Here is a 21,021-nt window from a genome sequence, read left to right as displayed (position 1 = left end):
AACTAGAAATATCATAGTTCTCTTATGTCAGTAATATTTTTGCAGATACTAAAAAAATTACTTTCTCAGTAGTATTAACAAAAATTGTTATTATTCAACACTTATTTTCAACAGTACTAACGAAGAATATAGAAAAAGTATTTGTTTTCTCAGAATCATTAACACAGTTTTTCTCGGTAATGTTGGCAGAGACATTAGGGTCAATTCTGGATGTTCAATAGGTATAACAGCACCTCCCATTTTTGTCTTGCAGGTGCGAATTATTTTTGGCGCTTCCAGTATTTCAATTGTATCCGTAGGAATTTCTGGTTGGTAGTAGGCTCACCCCACCCCATAAGAATGCCCTACAGTTCCTCCATCTTACATTAGATTGACCAGTATTTGACGAAGCAGTTTCAGAGCAGAAATTTAGACTACTGAAATAATAAGTCACAAATAATTATTACACATCTTAAACCAATAAAATCCTGACAGATTGCACCGGGTAACAACAACAAAAATGTCCGGTACTAGAAAAAATGCAACTGTTTCTGAGTAATTTTACAATACTGATTCTAAAAACTCGTGTTTAAATTACTAATCACTTATAGTTTTCGAGTTATGATGGATTTACTCAAAATATTTTTATATATTGTGAAAATAAAGTTTTATTCAGTAACATTATTTATTCATTGAAAATTGCATTTAGGAATATTAGAAATATATATATTATAGCAATATCTTTTTTTTTAAAAAAAAAGCCATGAGTATCATGAAATTATATACCGAAAATACATTAATGCTCTGTTTAAAACTTTTATCATGGGATTACTTTTTGTTACAAAATATCTGCTGAACTTGTTATGCCTTTTGTGTATATCCTCAGTTTCATGCTGTAAAAACCAACAGCATTCTCCCATCATTGCAGGAATTCATCGTCTTTAATGCCACTGCTCCATTGTAGAAGTATCTTGGTGGAAGTGCTCATCGCTCATTGCACCTATAGCATTTGGAAAGAATTATGAATGGGAATGTCAGAAACGAGTCTTCAGTGACAACGTATACCTCATTTTCCAGTAGTTCTCGAGTCTATCATCATGGCATATTTCTCATCACTTAATAATTGTTTGACAGTCAGTTTGAATTATTTCCAAGCATCAAGTTCTTTTTGATTGAGTACTGTTTAAAATTCAGAATCCATCAGCATTTCCGAAATCTGTGGCCCAAGAAACGTAGCACGTGATTCTCTGTTGCAGCAGGTAAGCACGGGAATGAATCAAAAATGGTACAGCTTCTCTACAATTATATCGAGAAAAAACAGCATATGTGAACAATATATTTGGGATTTTACACCAATACATACAGCCATTGTTAGAATTTATCAAAGCTGTATGGTTTATACCCATTAAACAGTCCATGTAAACTAAATTTCACAACATAAATTTATTGCACTAAGTTGGTGGCCTGGCATGGCCAGGTGGTGAGAGCACTCGACTCATAATCTGAGGGTCGTGGGTTCGAATCCCCGACACAACAAACATGTTCGTCCTTTCAGCCGTAGTGGCATAATAAGGTGACTGTCAATCCCAGTATTCTTTGGTAAAGGAGTTTGTTTGTTTGTTTTTTGAATTTCGCACAAAGCTACTTGAGGGCTATCTGTGCTAGCCGTCCCTAATTTACCAGTGTAAAACTAGAGGGAAGGCAGCTAGTCATCACCACCCACCGCCAACTCTTGGGTTACTCTTTTACCAACCAATAGTGGGATTGACTGTCACATTATAACGCTCCCACGGCTGAAAGGGCAAGCATGTTTGGCGCGACGAGGATGCGAATCCGCGACCCTCAGATTACGAGTCGCACGCCTTAACACGCTTGGCCATGCCGGGTTTTTTAAAAATGTCATCATCACCCGGTATTCCCAGGTGGTCACCCTCCTAAGTATTAACGGGGCCCGACGTTGCTTAGCGTCGGTGATCGAACGATAACCGGTGCTTTCAACGTGGTATGAACAATTACAGGTAAAAGAGTAGCCCGAGAGTTGGCGGTGAATGGTGATGACTAGCTGTCTTCTCTCTATTTTCAGGCCCGGCATGGCGAGATGGTTAAGGCACTTGACTCGTAATTCGAGGGTCGCGGGTCGAATCCCTGTCACACCAAACATGCTCGCCCCTTTTAGCCGTCGGGGCGTTATAATGTTACGGTCAATCTCACTATTTGTTGGTAAAAGAGTTGGCGGTGGATGGTAATGACTAGCTGTCTTCCCTCTGGTCTTACACTGCTAAATTAGGAACAGCTAGCGCAGATAGCCTTCGCGTTGCTTTGCACGAAATTCAAAACAAACCAAACCCTCTAGTCTTACACTGCTAAATTAGAAACTGCAAGCATAGACAGCTTTGCGCGAAATTCATAAAACAAATGTACTGAACTGACTGCATGGTATTTTATGTAGTGCTGATAAAATATGGAGATATTACAATAACTCAACATTTAGAGGTGATAGACAAATCCTGACTGCAATTTTGAAGTAAGCACATCAAACTCCCCCCGAATCACTTGAATTTTCTACAGTAGCAATTTTGTGTTGTTGTTCAGTGTTGTCATACCAGAAGCGGCGAGTAATTTAGGATCTGTATAATCTTAGAATAATTCATGCATTTCTATCGTGCTAGCAATTACCTCTCCTATCCGCTAGGAATTTATTTAAATAAGTAGTGTTTAAATTAAAACATATTAAACTTTGAATTATTAACAACATTTTAATGTCAAGTTTATTGAGACACACTTGAATAAGGTTATTCAATTTAATTTTTAATATAACTCTGTAAAAAGCCTTGGCATTTGCATATTTACCAACCTATGTTCATAGAGTTAAGTTATATGCCGTGACAAATAGTTCTACAGTGCCGCTTTCGAGACTATAAACAATAACTTTTGTATGCATTTGAAGAGAATTTTCAACAAAAAAAGTAGGCACGAAAATATAATGAATATTCAGAGAAAGAAATTGCACAAATTATTGTGGGAGGAACAACTGATAGAATTGTTATCAGCAAAGGAAAAAAAAAAAAAAAGGTGCTCGAACCGTCATCAACAAACCCAACTAAAACAGCCTCAAAACAGTGAAAAGACAACCATAAACAGGTTTCAGATTCTTCGTATTCAACTCTAAGGTCCATTTCCAGTAATAAATAAAAGTAAATTTCAAGAAATATCAACTAGAACAAATGAAGCTTTCTCAAAAATAACGTTAAATCTTATATTAAAGCCACTGAATTGATGCAAGGCCAGGAGAAAGCTCAGACTCACAAAGATGAATTGTACAAGCTAAAATGTGTGGTTTTCAATAGAAACATTCTATCTTAGCTTCGTGTCCACCATCAAACAAAATGCGTTACTGAAATTTTTGCAACATTCTAATATGTAACTAGATACGGCATTGCCATCCATGGACGTTACAATGATGTTTCTAACTTCAAGCAACTGCTGAAACTCAAGACAAGAGACAATTCCGAGTTGTCCAACTGGTTAGAACTTAAAACAACATAAAAGGAAATCTAGAACAATTTTTTCTACTTGTATCAAATTCACTCCTGCAAAAATTATCGTATTTGGTGGTGAGAATGCACAAATCTCACCAACCGAGTTTCTATGCATTATCATACAAACAATGTCGGGCATATTGCAAACAGAAGGAATAGTTATCGGTTGACTGCTGTGATGTAGAAATTATCTAAAACATCATTATAAGCGCCTTGAAAAGGTTTAATTTAGATGTACTCATTATCAGAAGACAGTGTTACAATGGGCTGCAGCTATGAGCAGACAACGTTCTCGAGTTGCTGCATTTTTGTGCTGAATTTAAAGTCAGAATGTGTACGTTTATTGTCAGGTGCATAATCTTAATCTAATCACAGAAGAGAGTGCACGTTGGTAGATCTCATGTCACATTTCTCCAAAACGATGCAACATCATATAGTTAATTCTATTCGCTCTGTGTACAAAGCATACTAAACTTGATAACTTCAATTCTATCTGCACTTAATGAGATAGAAAAAGGCGCAAAATACATCAACGTGAGATCCACTATAAGAGGATTTTTATGGCATTTAAATGACTGTGAGTTCAAGCATTGTTTTATTCAATCTCATAACACACTTAAAGTTACAAAATGCCTAAGCAGACAGCTACATAGCTATACAAGTTAATGAAGGCAAGCATAGCTAAAATGTCCCCCCAGCCACAGTGGTATGTTTACGGACTTGTACTGCTAGAAATAAGTTTTCGGTAGTTTACTGTGAATAGCTTTGTGCATAATAACAAAACAAACAAACAAACAGCTAAAATGAGGAAAAGGTATTACTCTGACATTTTGTGGGATCAGGCCACCAATCTGGCAGATCCACTGTATACCAATCCTTTAAAATAACCAAGGCCAAGAAAGAGACCATAAGATGTAAAGGCTCCAGTTATTGGTTTATCAAACCAAAATATTGCCATCGGTTGATTTTTTTCACAGTATCAATGGTGCCACTGGATGCTTAACGATAAGGCTGCATCGATTGTGTCATCTATCAAGCATCTTTTATCCACTGCATAGGCTGACAAAAGTATCTGAAGCTAATCTGTAAACGTACAGGTTGAGTTAATTATTACACTGGAAAACCTACAAAAAGAGGATGGTCCATTTGATGCAGCAGATAAAGCAAATAATTAGATGAAGACCACTTAAAAAAGATGGTACCATAAATGATGTGACTGGTCACCTTGTACGGAATAAGTCCTGTTTCCAAAGCAACATGTGAACGGTCGTTTTTTTCAACCGAGATGCTTGGAGACGTAGAATAATGGCACAGAAGAAACTAAAAGATCCTATGTTGGCAAAGTTCAAGTAAAAAGTATACACATTTGGTATTTTGGATTTGGTAGGGTTGTTGCTTTCTGTATAATTTCCAAATCTAAAACATAAAGTTGAAGTACCAGCCAAAACATAAATCTTATGAATCGTGAGAGTTCTGCAGTTGAATGACCAATATGACAATACAATCTACTTATAAATCTAGATATAGCATGAATACTGTTTGCACTTCAGAAACCCGAAAACAAATCTTCACACATTGGTGAACATAACGCAGAAAAAAAAAATGTAGCTTTTGTAGTGAAATGCTATAAAATATAGTAGTTTGCAAAAGTGTTACGACAGAGTCAAAAATTAGATTTTAGGCTACTTTCAAAGAGCATTGAAAAGTAAATAACAAGTAAAACGTCAGAATTTTGTTAAGTTTAGTATTTAATACAACAAATACTGAGTGAAGGTGCTTGAATTCAGTAAACAGTTAATATTTTGTGTGTCACCCTTTTACTTTAACCTACGCTTTGAACTAAAAAACCTCAAACTTGGACTCATCCCTTTTCCAATAATCAACAATCCAGTTTATGTATTTTTTAGCAGCTTTTATTTTATCGTCAATATTTGGAAATCGAACTAAATGGTTTAAACTGCTACACGACCAAATATTCCATCATATTTAAGTCTTCTTGATATTGTAGATGTGGACACTTTTCTCATTTGGTACATGGTCGTTTATCTCATGCTTGAGATCAATAACAGTCTTCTTCTTGTCCTTAGGCTGCATAAACGATGATACTTATCATCAGTATCATTGAGTGCAGGTGTTTTGTCTCTTCCTTTCCTATTTCAAAGTTACCTATCTCGGTCTCACGATTTAGGGTGTACTTGACAGTGTTTGGAGAGCACTTCAACTCTGCAGCAATTTATCAGAGTTCAACCAGCATCATGTAAAGCTTTTATGTAAACTTTCTGCTCTACTGTCAATTTTCTACGTTCTTTTTTGGCCGTGACATGATAACAAAACTAAATATATAGTGTTAAACATTGTTTTTACCAAGATTTATTTGCGGAGTACAATTAAACTGATTTTTTTCTAGCATATACTGGTATATATCATATGCTAGCTCCTTCTATATAGTTAAGACACTACCTAGGGTACAATGGTTGTTATTTTAGGTCCTAAATTTTAGCAGTGTGTTCGTTGAAGTAGAACCCTTATAATATGTCCTTGGTACAGGTATATGGAAATTCTGAATAGTGATAAGTATTTTCACGCTAACTCATTCAGTTGAAACAGGGATCAGTGAAGCATTACCAAAATTTTAAAATTTCATTCTATAATTGCATGGAAGAATTAGCCTCATAAAATGGAAAGAATGATAAAATATTCCCTTGTTCTAAACTTTTTGAACAGTACTGTATATAAGAAGATAAGGCTTTATTGATGCCAATTTTAATTGTAGGTTACTCAGTTACACAATAATCATTTTTCTCAAATTCGTCAGTCTGCAAGTAAAAAATTGATAAATTAATAATCGTGTCCTTAATAAGTTAAGAATCGCATAGAGGTATATTATTCCTTTACTTAATGACTTAATTTTCTAGTATATGAAACGCAATATAATTAGCTCAGCATTTGTATTCTCAAGATAGCTGGTATGGGTATTAGAACTTTAATTAAAATAAAGTACAGAATAATCTTTCGATCTTCTTAGGTTATCTCTAAGTTAACGAAGAACATCTTTGCTAACCTGAAGACGACCTAAAAAGGTCGAAGCGTTGTTCTGTACTTTATTTTAATTTAAGATTTAATACCCGTACCAGCTGTCTTGAGAATACATTTTGACTACAAGTAGGTTTCTCGTCATCATGAATAACTCACTTACACGGATGTGTATTAAGTTATTCCTTGGTGCTAAAAAGTTTCTTCTTTCCAGTTTATTCACATTGGGATGGATCAGTCAACATTTTCATTATATTGTACACCGGCTATAAAAACGCTTTAGAAGTTACAAAAGGTGTAGCTTATATTGCCTTTGACTTTTATATTTGACCCCCATTAGCACAGCTGTAAGTCTCCGGAATTACAACGCTAAAATCAGGGGTTCGATTCCCCTCGGTGAACTCAGAAGATGTGGCTTTGCTATAAGAAAACACACACGACTTTTATATTTAATATTTTACAGTTCTTTCACCTCATCACAGTTATGTCCTACATGATTACCCAAAACAAAAGTACCGAAACAGCATCGACCACAATGTGAATAAAAGTCAAATTAAATTTAAATGACGTGAAAAGTATATGGAAAGTAATTCTTATTAATATTTGTATATTTTCGAATGAGAAAAAACAAATAAACAAGATTTTGGTTTTCTTCTCTTTTCTTATGTGAATAAAGAGTTTGTAAAAACATCTGAGTACCCTGTGTGTTTTATTGAAAAATACTGAATTCTCACGTAGAATAACAGTAAACACAATAATACAGTATGCTTCAAACGTTCTTTCTCACACATACGCAATCCCGCCCGTCGAGGCGCCAATGATAATATGACCATTTGACCATATATTATGGTGACATCACGCATGGATATACATCACTGTTTTTTGTTGCTTGTTTTTTTTTTAATTATGAAACAAGTATACTTCAGCATCATCAGGAAAGATGCATGATAAAACCCCTCTTGGGCCTGCATGGCCAGATGGGTTAAGGCGTTCGACTCGTAATCCGAGGGTCGCGAGTTCGAATCCCCGTCGCACCAAACATGCTCGCCCTTTCATCCGTGGGGGCGTTATAATGTGACGGTCAATCCCACTATTCATTGGTAAAAGAGTAGCCCAAGAGTTGACGTTGAATGATGATGACTAGCTGCCTTCCCTCTAGTCTTACACTGCTAAAGTAGGGACGGCTAGCGCAGATAGCCCTCGTGTAGCTTTGCGCGAAATTCAAAAAACAAACAAACAGAATCCCTCTACATTTATTCATCTTAAACTAGGACACTAATTGAATAGTAAAGCGATAGTTCGAAAAAAACAAAACGTTAGAGCTATATCTTATAATATTGAAGAAGAGGCTGATAGTAACTGTTAATTTTAAAAAATCTGATTATCAAATTACCCATTAGATTTTGTATACCGTTTAAAAGATTATGATTATTTCAAGGCTGCTTCCTGTGCTATTCATAGCAAAAAATAATCTTCTATATAATCAGTTAAAATACTTATATACCAACAGAAAATTTAATATTTGTTTACTAAAATATTTTCTTTCCAAAATGTAGTTTACAACGACAGAGAGACTCTGGTTATCTTGATGTTATGAGCACTCGCCCCACGTTCAAAGGTTTTAATTAGTTATTTGTTTTAAATTTCTTGCAAAGCTACTCGAGGGCTATCTGCGCTAGCCGTCCCTAATTTAGCAGTGTAAGACTAGGGGGAAAGCAGCTAGTCATCATCACTCAACGCTAACTCTTGGGCTATTCTTTTACCAACGAATAGTGGGATTGACCGTCACATTATACACCCCCACAGCTGGGAGGGCGAGCATGTTTAGTGCGACGCGGGCGCGAACCCGCGACCCTCGGATTACGAGTCGCACGCCTTACGCGCTTGGCCATGCCAGCCCGTAAACTCATTTGAAAGACAGAAACAAAACCACTGATTTAAATGAAATCTCTCAAGAAATTTCTCAAAATCAGAGGGTTATCTTAGTAATTTTACACAAAGCAACACAATGGTTATCTAGGCTAGCCTCCCCTAGTTTCAAAGTACTAGAGGAAAAGCAATTAGTCAAAACAACTCACCGCCAACTCTTGGGTTACTTTTGTTAAATCGAACAATAGGATTTTACCATCATCCACCCACGATCCCTAAGTATGGAGCGCGACTTTTCTTATCTTTTGTTTGGGGGAAGGGGTAGCAGGGCGCAAACATAGAACCTAATTTCCATAAACCAGCATACTAACCACTGGCGGCACTCGGACCTCATATAAATCTAGTAACTTACAACATGAGTTATTAAATCAAAGAGTTGAACAAATAAGCAAGTTCTCATAAATTCAATATAGTTCACAATATCAACAAAAATTGATAATTAGAATATTGACTTGGGTTTCAGTACACGTGGTAGATGTGTGAGTGTATGTGTACTTTTTTCTTCTTATCAAAGCTATGTCCTTGCTACTATGAGGTTACACCAAGGCCACGAATTTTTTTTAAGTGTTATTTCCCCAGTCCTGCAATATCACGTGGGCTTGGCTGTCTTTGCTTAACGAAGGTCGCAGACTTTCTACATTTCTTAAAATCAGAACTGCTCTGTCAGTAGAATAATCTTAAGTAAGATTTCGTCACAAGAACTGGTAAAGGTGACAGCTTGTTTGTAGTTAGGCTTGTAAAAACAGTTTCGTCATGACGTTAAATAATAGCGTATAGAAGACAAGTATACATGACTGATTTATGTATTACCGAAACAATGTCTCAGCTTTAAGAAAATCTATATGTAAAATCTGTAATTCTGTGTTTTAATGATTCTGTAGTCCGAAAACAAATATATAAACTTTTTTTCGTTATTGTGTCAAACCCCTCAAGTATAAGGAAAACACTACATATGTTATTTGAAAAATGCGAAACGTTTCTTTCACTTTTAGTTTAGAATGGTGAGCATTTATTGTTCATAGTTTGGTGCATTGGTGCCTCAAACATACCAAGGCCTTTTTCTTTTTTAACTTGTTCAGAATCTCGAACATTTCTTGTTAATCAAAATCTACAAAATCTTTCTCATTGATATCTTATTAAGATATAACTGGTTTTGTACCATATTGCCCTTATTCTTGTGCTAATTATAATTCACTCTTAGTACTTCTAGATTTTCTCACAGAATCTTTCGTTGGAAAATTAATTTAGGCTTCTGTTAATACATTCTCTGGTCTTCCATCAGTTGTGCAAAGGCTTAGAAATGCTTGAATACTTTGTCTAATTTATTCTGTTAATGACGTGACCAAGTGACATGAATATGGCTCTCACCACATCAGCCATCCATACCGATAAACATAGCCCTCACCAGATCAGAGTAGCACACACACAGACCTCCGGTAGGTCACTTGATATTAAAATTTAACACCACTGAGTACATCATTTCTAACGTGATTTTATTATTCTTATACTCAAGTAAAATGTCAAAAGGTTGTATTACCTGTTGAGAAGTTTTAAAAAGTGTAATTTTATTTTACCATGTTTTGTAAATAATTAATAAATTTGAAGTACAAAAAATTACGTAGTTATTCACATACACAGTTTTAAACGTAAATCTGACGTGCTAGAAAGTCTAAGGATAAGCCGATGCTTTGTACAGCAACAAATTATGTTATACAATGTAGACGTTGCCACGTGTGTGTATGCAGAAGTTACGGCAACTGATTTCTTACGTGTTTGAAAATATGTAATCCATGTAATCATATACAACGATAAAAGGTAGTAGTGTCAAAAGTATAACTGTAAAACCATGAATGATGCATCTTTCTTAAAGCTTCAAAGTGCTTGAAATGTAAAGATTAAAGATACTGTCCTGTTATACTTCGCACAAGGTTACTATATTTTTGCTATATGTCCTCAACATGTGTGTGAAGTATTTACAATTAATGATCTTTTTATGATGTGTTTTGTCAAAGTTTGGCTTGTTTTGAATTTTGTGCAAATATATGAGCTAGCCGTTCCCAATTTAGCAATGATAAATAAGGGAGAAGGCTGGTCAACACCATCCACCGCCAACTCTTGAGCTACTCTTTGACCAACGACTATTAAGATTGATCAATACATTAAAATGCCCCCACGGCTGACAGAACAAGTATGTTCGGGAATGAGGATTCGATCCTCCAACTCTCAGATTGCGAGTTGAGCATCTTAATCACCAGATTATGCCACGTCTTAATGTATTGCTTTCAGATACATGATGTTATTCAAGTAAATTTATTGTTAAAGTGAACATGGCACGCACAACGTGGCATTTATGTTAGAATGTCATTTGCAAACATGACCTATAAACTACAAAGTTTGCAAGCCCATAAAAAAAACGTTAAGAAATAAATAAATCACATTAATATTGTTACAGGGACTGGTGCCTGATTCCTTTTTACCAGATAATTTAAAAGAGCACCACTGCAAACAAAAAAAAACAAAAAACGCTTTAATAGTATCTTAAAATCAATAAGTGTTAAAAGGAAAAATTTAGAATGAATATTTGCTGGTCACTTTTGTACAGACATATATATATATTATCTAATTTTGGGAACTTTGTCCTTAGCTTGTAAGGAAATTAAATATTTCATTTTTTATAACTCATTTTGCATATTTATTGCTTTCCCTAAACTCGACTCTCATGGGTGCTTACGGTATAGGAATGTATCAATATTCGTGCTTATGAGAAAAATGAAAATGTGGTTGGATAATGCTAGGTAATGAAAGTGTGATAACAAAGAACTGACAGTAAATTCCTTACTGTATCACTTTATTCATTATTCTCCTGTCAAAAACAAAACAAGATGTGTCCATAGTTTATCTATTTAAGAATTATTTAGGCCTTAATAAGCCTCAAAACAGTAATGGAGTCTATTAGAATCATAAAATTGGATTTTATAGTAAAAACTGTGGATAAAGAAGTATATTTTTAATTTAGTTTTCTTCACCCAGCCAGAGAAAAGTCTCACTACACATAAGAGTAAAAGATAATTATCAAATACGAATGTCACTTTACCAAATACTGGAAACTCGGCGCATCTTTTTAACTGTTTAAGTGTTGTGACATAGGAAACTGTTCAGCTGATGTAAGGATATGATACAACAAATACACCGTTTCGCTCGTGGGCGACATCCTTACTTTTATTAAAATTAATTTTTAAAGTTAGAGAAGTTTGTGGGATTGTAATTAAGCACAAAGTTACACAATGGGTTATACTATGTAACACAAATTTTGTTCGTGGATAGAATGTGTTATTTCTTAATTGCTTATGTTGTAAAAGTACAGAAAATGGCCATAATTCCCTTTAAACTTTGCTTTTGTGACCTGGATAATGAAATTTAAAAATTAACCTATTTTCTACGTAAAAATGGGCAAATTTGCACATTTTCCTATACATAAGGTCTGAATAAAAGAACATATGAATCAAGATTTACATGTATTTATACTAAGTTATACAAAAATGTTTAGAAGTGAGTAGTTTGTCGTGATTTACGACTGTAATGTAAATCACTTTCACGTATCAGCCCCCAAATATAGTCTCCCATCATGTTATCGTTGTACGCTTTTTGGTAGCGGTGTTCAAAGTCCAGTATATCTTGGTGGAAGCGCTCGCCTTGCTCCTCTGAGTATGCTCCCATGTTCTCCTTGAATTTATCAAGATGAGCGTCAAGCATATGGATTTTTGCAGCCCATTTTGCCGTAGTTCTTCACCAGAGCCTCAACCAATTCCACATAATTTTCAACCTTGTGATTGCCTAAGAAGCCCTGAACCACTGGGACAAAGCTGCTCCAAGATTTTTTCCTTCCTAATGAGCTTCTTGGGGAATTCTGTGCAGTCCAGGATCTTCTTTATTTGTAGTCCAACGAAAACACCAGCTTTTACCTTTGCCTCAGACAGTTTAGGGAAGAAGTCTCGAAGGTACTTAAAAGCTGCAGACTCCTTATCAAGAGCTGTGGCAAATTGTTTCATAAGACCCAATTTTATGTGCAATGGTGGGAACAACATCTTTTGGAGGTCCACTAGTGGCTCACACTTGACATTGTGCTTCCCCCCTAAAGAACTCGGTCCGTTGCGGCCAGTGCTTCCTCTTGTAGTGTGTTGCGGTGTCCCTGTTGTTCCAAAAAGCAAAGATAACAGGACTACTTGGTAAAGCCTCCTTGGAGACCCATCAAGAATGCCATCATTTTGAAGTCTCTGATAACTTCCAAGCCATACTCATCATGCTTCAAGGTTTCTAGTAAGGTCTTGACGCTGTTGTATTCCTCTCTGATGTGCGCTGAATGAGCCAGGGGAAGAGATGGATACTTATTTCAGTTATGGAGCAGCACAGCTTTGAGGCTTCTGGATGAGTTATCAATGAAGAGGCGCCACTCGTTCGGGTTACAGGCAATTCCAATTGCCTCACACAGACAGGATACATTGTGGCAGAAGCAGAGCCCATCTTGACGAGTGAAGAAGCTTGAAAATGTTGGTGATGCTTTCTCTGACTTACGACTTGCACACTTACATCTAACAAATCACACTCCTTGAACCTAGATGTCAAAAGCTCGGCATCCGACTTTGTTAGACCACGATCTCTGATCAAGTCGTTGAGGTCTCTCTGGTTGGAGTAGTATGGGTTTCTCTCACCAGCTGCAACTCTGAAATTGTAATCTGGATCTTCAACGTCTACTTCCTCTTCTGACTTGCTGCTCTCTTCTGAGGATGGTTGCTTTCTCTCTGGCGAAGTGAGTACAGGGAGCTCAGAACAGTGTGGAACTGGGTCGATGGATGATGGAAGGTCCGTATACATGATAGCAGATGCATTCTTGCCAGCCTGACGTTTGTAAGGGTCCACCATGCAGAAGTAGCTCTCTTTTCCCCTCTGTACCATTCTACAAAAGAGCAAAATAAAATTGTTATTATGAAGAATAAATTTACTTCATCCACAACTAATGTGTAAGAGGTTCATGCAAAATATTTTATGTGTGATCTTTTTTCTACACTATTGGAAATTTAAAAAAATTAAAAGATATTTAAATTTTAAAAGGTCTAAAATTTGTATAATATAAAATCTTACTATTCAAGCAAGGAAAAATTGTCTGTTTTAGTTTTTAGAATTTTTTTGCAGTGCTCGCAGGTAAAATGAGGTGCCCAGGGTTTGTCTTGATCCCCAACAGGCATGTTGAAATTTGCCTTGTAGGCTTCACACACTTTAGCAGATGCTGTCACAGAGTACTTTTTCGCTCTTGTCTTGATAAATTGGCCACATACATAGCAGAATGCGTCTGGAGAATGCTTGCAGCTTCTTGATGCCATCTCTGATAAAATCAAATTGGTCTGCGTGTGCACGTAGGCAGCTAAAACTAAATTGAAGTGGTGAGTGGTGGGCCCCTGTATATATATTACTATGGAAAGTTCTAGAAAATTCTAAAAGGTTATTTTCCATTTACGTTAGGCATAAGCATTTGGGAAATAACACTTTCAGCCCAGTAACAAGAAAAAGTAAAAATTTTGTTACCTAATGTTATCTGTGTTCTGCCCACCAGGGATATCGAAATTCGGTTTCTAGCGATGTAACTCTGCAGTTAGAGAAGATATGCTGGCCCGAAAGTAACAGAAAGAAGGGAGTTGGTTAGAAAAATAACAGTTATTTCATTTCATTTTAGTTCAGAAATATAAGTATTTACTAATTCACGAATATTTTTCATATTTAAGCGTGAGGGCACGTGTGTGACGATATAGCACATGCACAATGTGTAGAAAAAATCAGTCTTGAACTGTGTTGACCTTATTCTTATTGTAGTCACGTCGTCTCCAAGATCACTTTTTTCTTTGGTATGTTTAGATGTCTTTTTCAAAATAATTATTTGGGTCTTTTTCTAATGAGTTTTCTGGATATTAAAGTGCAAAGGGCTTTGTGGATCCTAACTACGAAAGGTAGGTTCCCTAAATCAACGTAGTTTTTTTTTAACATTTTATGTGGGCAACTAAGATTACTGTTTGTTTTTGTGTATCAGAACGTTATTGTCTAACCCTATCTCTTGCTGCAATTGTGTCAATTCAGATAAGACTTCGAAAATTATTTCTCACAAACCTGTATGTATTTGTACTCACTTATCTTACTGGTCATTTATCATATAGCCAGTCACATTACAGTATATTTAGTTGTATTAGTATTCCCATATTTTACCCTTCTTAACTAGTATAAATTATATATTTTTGTGACGTTGTTTTCTTAAATTTTCATGCAGGTGTTCTCGTATTTATTAAGTCTCCTAACAAACTGAAGTGGTAAACATACAGCAGTCTTCTTGTTCAGGTAAGGGTTACATCAAACAATAAATAACATAACGACTTGAAGTCGCTGAAAGTGGCATTTTTCAAGGGTTATTGCTTGTTTGTTTGTTTTTGAATTTCGCACAAAGCTACTCGAGGGCTATCTGTGCTAGCCGTCCCTAATTTAGCAGTGTAAAACTAGAGGGAAGGCAGCTAATCATCACCACCCACCGCCAACTCTTGAGCTACTCTTTTACCAACGAATAGTGGGATAGACCGTCACATTATAACGCCCCCACGGCTGAAAAGGCGAGCATGTTTGGCGCGACGGGGATGCGAACCCGCGACCCTCAGATTACGAGTCGCACGCCTTAACTCGCTTGGCCATGCCGGGCCTTCAAGGGTTATATAGACACTTGTAAACTTAGTATGAGCATGGGATTCTCCCTATTAAATATATCTGTGAGGAATGATCGCTGACAAAGTAATATGAGGGATTGTAGAATACAGCACTGGTACTTCCGTTGACGTAACAGTGGAGTTTCTCTTGTCGTCTTTTTGTCACAAAACCATTTTATTTCGTGATGCGTTCTATCGCATCTGGTGTAAACGTCTGAAGCATTCTCTACGCTGAAGTCATATACTGTAAAATAAAAATAAGTGTATTATTTGTGTGTAGCAAGTGAAAGCTTGTTTGTATGTAGAATTGTATATTTGCATTTCCTTTGTTCTGAGTGTTTGAAATATTACTCTGTATACCATTCCAGAAACACATATTTCGCGGATAGCTAACTTCTTTCTGGTGAATATCAAAAAATTCTCGAGTTTATTCTCGTAAGGTTTTTATAATTGTAATAGCAATCTTCTTGAATGTTAGTGTTTGACCTATTATATATCGTTTAAAAAAACACGTATGTCTCATAACCTTTCGTTTCAAGGACACTTCAAACCTTAAATAAAGTACTGTTCACTAGTTTCAGTTCATAACTTTTGTTTATTTTACTCACAACGTTTTACCGGTATCATCAGGTTGGATACAAGAACTGAGGGTAACACAACTTAATTTAAAAAAAGGAATCACCTAAATCTGTTTTTTTATTAATTTCGCGCAAAAATACACGAGAGCTATCTGCGCTAGCCGTCCCTAATTTATCAGTGAAAGACAAGAGAGAAAGCAGCTAGTCATCACCACCCACCGCCAATTTTTTGCTATTCTTTTACTAACGAATAGTGGGACTTACCATAACATTATAACGCTCCCACGACTGAAAGAATGATGTTGGTGTGTCTGAGCTTCGAACCCCCTATTAATCCCACTATTCGTTGTTAAAAGAGAGTTTGTGGTGGGTAGTGATGACTAGCTGCCTTCCCTCTGTCCTTGCGCAGATAGCCTTCGTGAAGCTTTGCGTGAAATTCAAAAACAAGCAACACTCTCACCAGACTATGGGGCCCATTGTTGATCACTAGGTTTTGTCTTGTCTGATCTGTTTTTATCCGTGATGCTCGGCCCCATGTTTCGAAATAAAATATACGAAAGTATATTACGTGTCATAATCAGATGCATACATACAAGCGGTGCTATGTATTTACACAGTAATGAAATCATTTGATCTAAAAAGAACATAAAAAATAAGTTACATAGTTTCAGGTTATTGACCTCCACACATTTTATTGACTCTGAGTCATTTTTTCTTTCTGTTTTACTTATTTACTTACACAGAGAAATGGTACTACTCATTTTTTTCAGTTACAGAGGGAGAAAATCTTGTGATCTCAGTGTGACCTGTATCGAGTGACATATTCATCGAACTCACGCAATACCTTCGTTTAATGTACAGATAGTGAAGAACGAAATGTAAAAGCAGTAAATATTTATCAGTTATCAAAACAAACATATATTTTACGAAAGTCAGTATCTAAAAAAATGTAATATTGTCTAGCAGATGGTCCTAGATTTTCTGAAGTATGTTGCTTGTTTTTTATCCCCGGAAAAACTATAGTAACGAAAACAAAGACGGAGTTAATGTCTTATTGTGAAACCCAAACTTTTAACATCGTATATTTAGCTAAATGGTCACTAATTCGTGTACGTTAATCACGAATGTTTAAGCATGAAAATAGTAAAACACAAAAACAATAACTTACTTCCACGAGTTACACCATGAAAAATAGGGAACTGGGAGAAAAAAGAGAAACACATATTCTTTATATTCTGTGTTATTAAAGGTGAATTTTACAGAAAAAAAGAAAACTTTGCAGTCAAAAGAACTACTCATACTGAATAATTTTGCATAAATAATAAATGTGCTAATAAATGAAACATAGAACCTGGTGCAGAAAGAGCCTTTTCCGAGCGGCAATCCGAACGTTTTAGTTTTTACGTTTGCCGCTAGGAAAAGTACTGTGACGTAATAGTTGCCAAACAAACCACCAACGCCAGCACGTTGAATGCAAGTAAACATGACCAGTGCATACGAAGAAACAGAGCCCGAGTCTGTTTTGACTTTGTGTTCTGCAGTGTCGAGTAGCGCCATATCAATTCGAACCTACTCTGAACGAACCTAGAACAGTTACTTTTGACACAGATCTGACAAGTTCTAGTGATGAGGACAGTTCCACGAGCGAGAGTAGTGGAACTGTGAGTGATACTAATAGCGTTCAGGCCGGTTGCGAGTCGGTCATTCCTCCAGTGGAAGAATGGTAAGCCTAAGTCATGATGACAACAAATATGGTCTGTATTATTTCACGTGCAATTTTAAGCATCTCGAAACCTGTCCGGTGTTTATAAATTATTGGTATCACAGACTGGGTTTTTTGGTGTTTATACTTTGCCGACTATGGTAACTAATACTTGGTCCTTCCACAATCATTGTACTGGGTATTTATGACTTGTAACAAAATGAATTTCAATTATACATCATAATTCTGTCTATAAAATCAAATTAGATGTAGCAATCTGAATAGTTAATTTATCTTGAAATGTTAAATTTGAAAAATGGAATTCTTAAAACTTTTCCATATTTAAAAATGGTACAAAAACATCTACAGAATGATCTACCAGCTTTTAAACTTGGAATATATTCTATTTGAGATAGATTTGTCCACTGTCTAGACTAGAAAATCAAGGTTTCACTGACTTTCAGGTGCCACAAATGCAAAACATGCTCATGAATGTGAAGTGTGTATGTCAAGTTACATTCTTCAAAAACTTGTACTTTTTAAATTAATATATTATACTAGTTATTGTTTATCGCTTTATTCTGCACACATACCTTTAAGTTTGTTATTTTCGTGATGGCAAGGGATGGCTTCAGAGGGGTGGAACCTGCAGGCTGAGATCAGTCCTCAGCTCTACACGAGGAAAGAGGGTTGAGACGATCCTGTCTACCGCCGATGGTTTTTTCAGTCTCAACCTGTCTGGCTTGAAACCCACGGAATCCAAAACAGTTGGATCCGACACAAAACATCCGACACTGGACTCCTTCATACCATGCAAAACTTTGTTAAGGTCACTTTGCATGGTATGAAGGAGTCCAGTTCTTCCTATTGACCATCCGCACCCACTGTCGCCACCTTGCCGGTTCCTTCTTCTTGCACGGAAGCGAAAAGAAGCTTTTGCCCAATGCCGAACCGTTTTTACAACCATAAGCAACACAGTAAACCATGTTATCATAAAACAAACATAAAGTAGCAATATCAAGACAAAAAATAGTCTCACAAAGCATGTAATCCAAAAAAAAGCACCGATAGATTTACATAAAACACTAGCACTGAAAGGAACACAATGATCGGCGCGCAACGAAGCGTGTTTGGCAACTATTACGTCATAGTTGTAAAACGTCACGGAAACAGACGAACGACCGAGAGGAACTTGAGTTCGAGGATCCGCATATTTTGTTTCATTTTTAACTCAAAAACTAAAGTGTTTAAAAATATGGCAACCACACAGGAATTATACCTAACCAAAGTACAGTTTCTAAGGCAATTATTAAATTTGTTGAAAATGCACCTTTAAGCACAAAGCTAAAATATAAGTCATCTGTGTTGTGCTCGTCGCGATTTCAAAACCTAAGATTTAGTGTTATATGCCCTCACACTTGCCGCTGAGTCACGGGGAATCATAAAAGATAAACCTGTAAATACAATGAATCTCGATGAAATGTTCAAGTTGTGTAGTTTTTTCGTATTGGTTTATTTTGAATTTCACTCAAAGCTATACCAGAGCTATCTGCGCAAGCCATCCCTAATTTAGCAGTGTAACACTAGAGGGAAGACAACTAGTTGTCAACACCCACAGTTAACTCTTGCGCTATTCCTTTATCAACGAATAGTGGGATTGATCGTCACCGTAGAACGATTCCACAGCTGTAAAAGCGAGCATGTGTGGTGAATGAGAGTCGAACACGCGACCCAAGGTACTGAGTCGAGCGTTCTAACCACCGGATCTATTTCTTCATATATTTTTTTTACTTTCATCTATTATCGGAACTCTTAGTTAGGATTTTTTATGTCAGATAGTATTGGATCATTAAATTCAGTTTAATTAACGACACTTAATTTGTGGTAACTCCGCTTCCGTGTCTCCCATCAACGAGATTGTTGTTGGGACGTCTCATAAATCAGGCGAGAGCTCTTCAAACAGACATACAAATTTAACTCATTAAAAATTTAAACTACTACATTCTTCACTTCTTACACATACAAAACATCCTTCGACCTGTCTGGAAATCGTGGGTTGAATACTATATCTAAAGTTTTCTCAGCAATAATTACATTTTTCATTTCTCTCGCAAGTGGGGGGGTAGGGCCTGGCATGGCCTAGCGCGTTAAGGCGTGCGCTTCGTAATCTGAGGGTCGCGGGTTCACGCCCGAGTCGCGCCAAACATGCTCGCCCTCCCAGCCGTGGGGGCGTTATAATGTGACGGTCAATCCCACTTTTCGTTGGTAAAAGAGTAACCCAAAAGTTGGCGGTGGGTGGTGATGACTAGCTGCCTTCCCTCTAGTCTTACACTGCTAAATTAGGGACGGCTAGCACAGATAGCCCTCGAGTTGCTTTGTGCGAAATTCCAAAACAAACAAATCTCGCAAATGGGACAGATAAGAACAGTGCTCCACCAACGGCTACCCTACTAGAAATTATTAAAGCATTTTTAACAACTTAAACTACTACATACGAAGGTGCGGTTTCTAATTTTATTCGTTTAATTTAAACGGTTTATTATAACACCCAACGGCTGAAAATGCGAGCATATTTGGTGCGATGGGGATGCGAACCCGCGCCCCTCAGAGTACGAGTCGCATGCCTTAACCCACCTGGCCATGCCAGGCCTTTTCGATTTCTAACAAATTCAAACTCAATGATAAAACGCGTGATTTTGATCGTACATTTATTACAGATTAAAATACGGTTACATTGTAGTTTTACTAACAGAAATTCCTCAGTGGGACAACGATAACTTTACAGACTTAGAACACTAAAATACCGGAATTCGGTTGCTCACGGTGGACAGAGGAGATAGCCCAATATGTGTTTGCTTTATAATACCATTCAATAAATACTAACAAATATTCTTTATTCAAAAGCTCCTGTACAACTTATTAACAGTATTTTCCTAACCATTGGCTAATTAACTAAATAGCGCAGTGCCCACTTTAACAAATGTGTGTTATTGATTTTAATGTGTGAAATTTTTTTCTTAAATTATGTTTGTATGTTGCGAACTTGGTATTTAATTGAAGCGTACGTTGTTCTCGCGTGAACTGTGGGGAAGCACAACTTCATTAAAACATGTGTTAATCTTGCATGAAGCGAAGGAGACCACATCTGAATTGAAACATACGTCATTCTCTTGGGAACTGTAGGGGACCACCACTTAATTAAAACATAGGTCATTATCTTGGGAACTGTAAGGGGCCACCACTTAAATGAGAGAGAAATTCTTCTTACGTGAACTATGTTAATAGTGCAAATTTTAAAGGAGTTGTGTTTCTACCACTCAAAAGTAACCTTGGCAGAATGTCCTATAAAGTACGACTTCGTAAATCTGTAAATTGCATATTGTTTAAAGACGTAATAAAAACTAATCAATGCGTGAAACGATGGCGTTGCTAATATCTATATATATATTGTGTATTTAAGGTAAATTTACTATAGTTATCCGCTGCCTTCTCCAATTTTGAGCTACTGACCTGTAGGAAAGCAC

The 21,021-nt window shown here is 36.5% G+C and overlaps 1 protein-coding gene and 1 pseudogene across 1 annotated transcript; both read right to left on the bottom strand.

The window, feature by feature from the left end:
* Positions 1–1,876: 1,876 nt before the first annotated feature.
* On the bottom strand, positions 1,877–1,995 carry LOC143224362 (5S ribosomal RNA; annotated as a pseudogene).
* A 9,640-nt stretch (positions 1,996–11,635) lies between these two features.
* Positions 11,636–14,221, bottom strand: LOC143224076 (uncharacterized). Its single transcript, XM_076452539.1, has 2 exons — positions 14,061–14,221; positions 11,636–13,434 (listed from the first exon to the last, which is right to left on the bottom strand). Exon 2 carries the CDS (start codon positions 13,431–13,433, stop codon positions 12,795–12,797), a length of 639 nt encoding a protein of 212 aa, XP_076308654.1. The 5' UTR covers position 13,434; positions 14,061–14,221; the 3' UTR covers positions 11,636–12,794.
* Positions 14,222–21,021: the final 6,800 nt, after the last annotated feature.

The sequence above is a fragment of the Tachypleus tridentatus genome, chromosome 8, assembly GCF_004210375.1.
Source record: "Tachypleus tridentatus isolate NWPU-2018 chromosome 8, ASM421037v1, whole genome shotgun sequence".
In the NCBI taxonomy this organism is placed as follows: domain Eukaryota; kingdom Metazoa; phylum Arthropoda; class Merostomata; order Xiphosura; family Limulidae; genus Tachypleus; species Tachypleus tridentatus.
This window is presented reverse-complemented; position numbering and strand designations above follow the sequence as displayed.

What these genes read in the sequence shown, in the direction of transcription:
- LOC143224076 (XM_076452539.1), bottom strand. Translation starts at nt 13,433, where the DNA reads ATGGTACAGAGGGGAAAAGAGAGCTACTTCTGCATGGTGGACCCTTAC.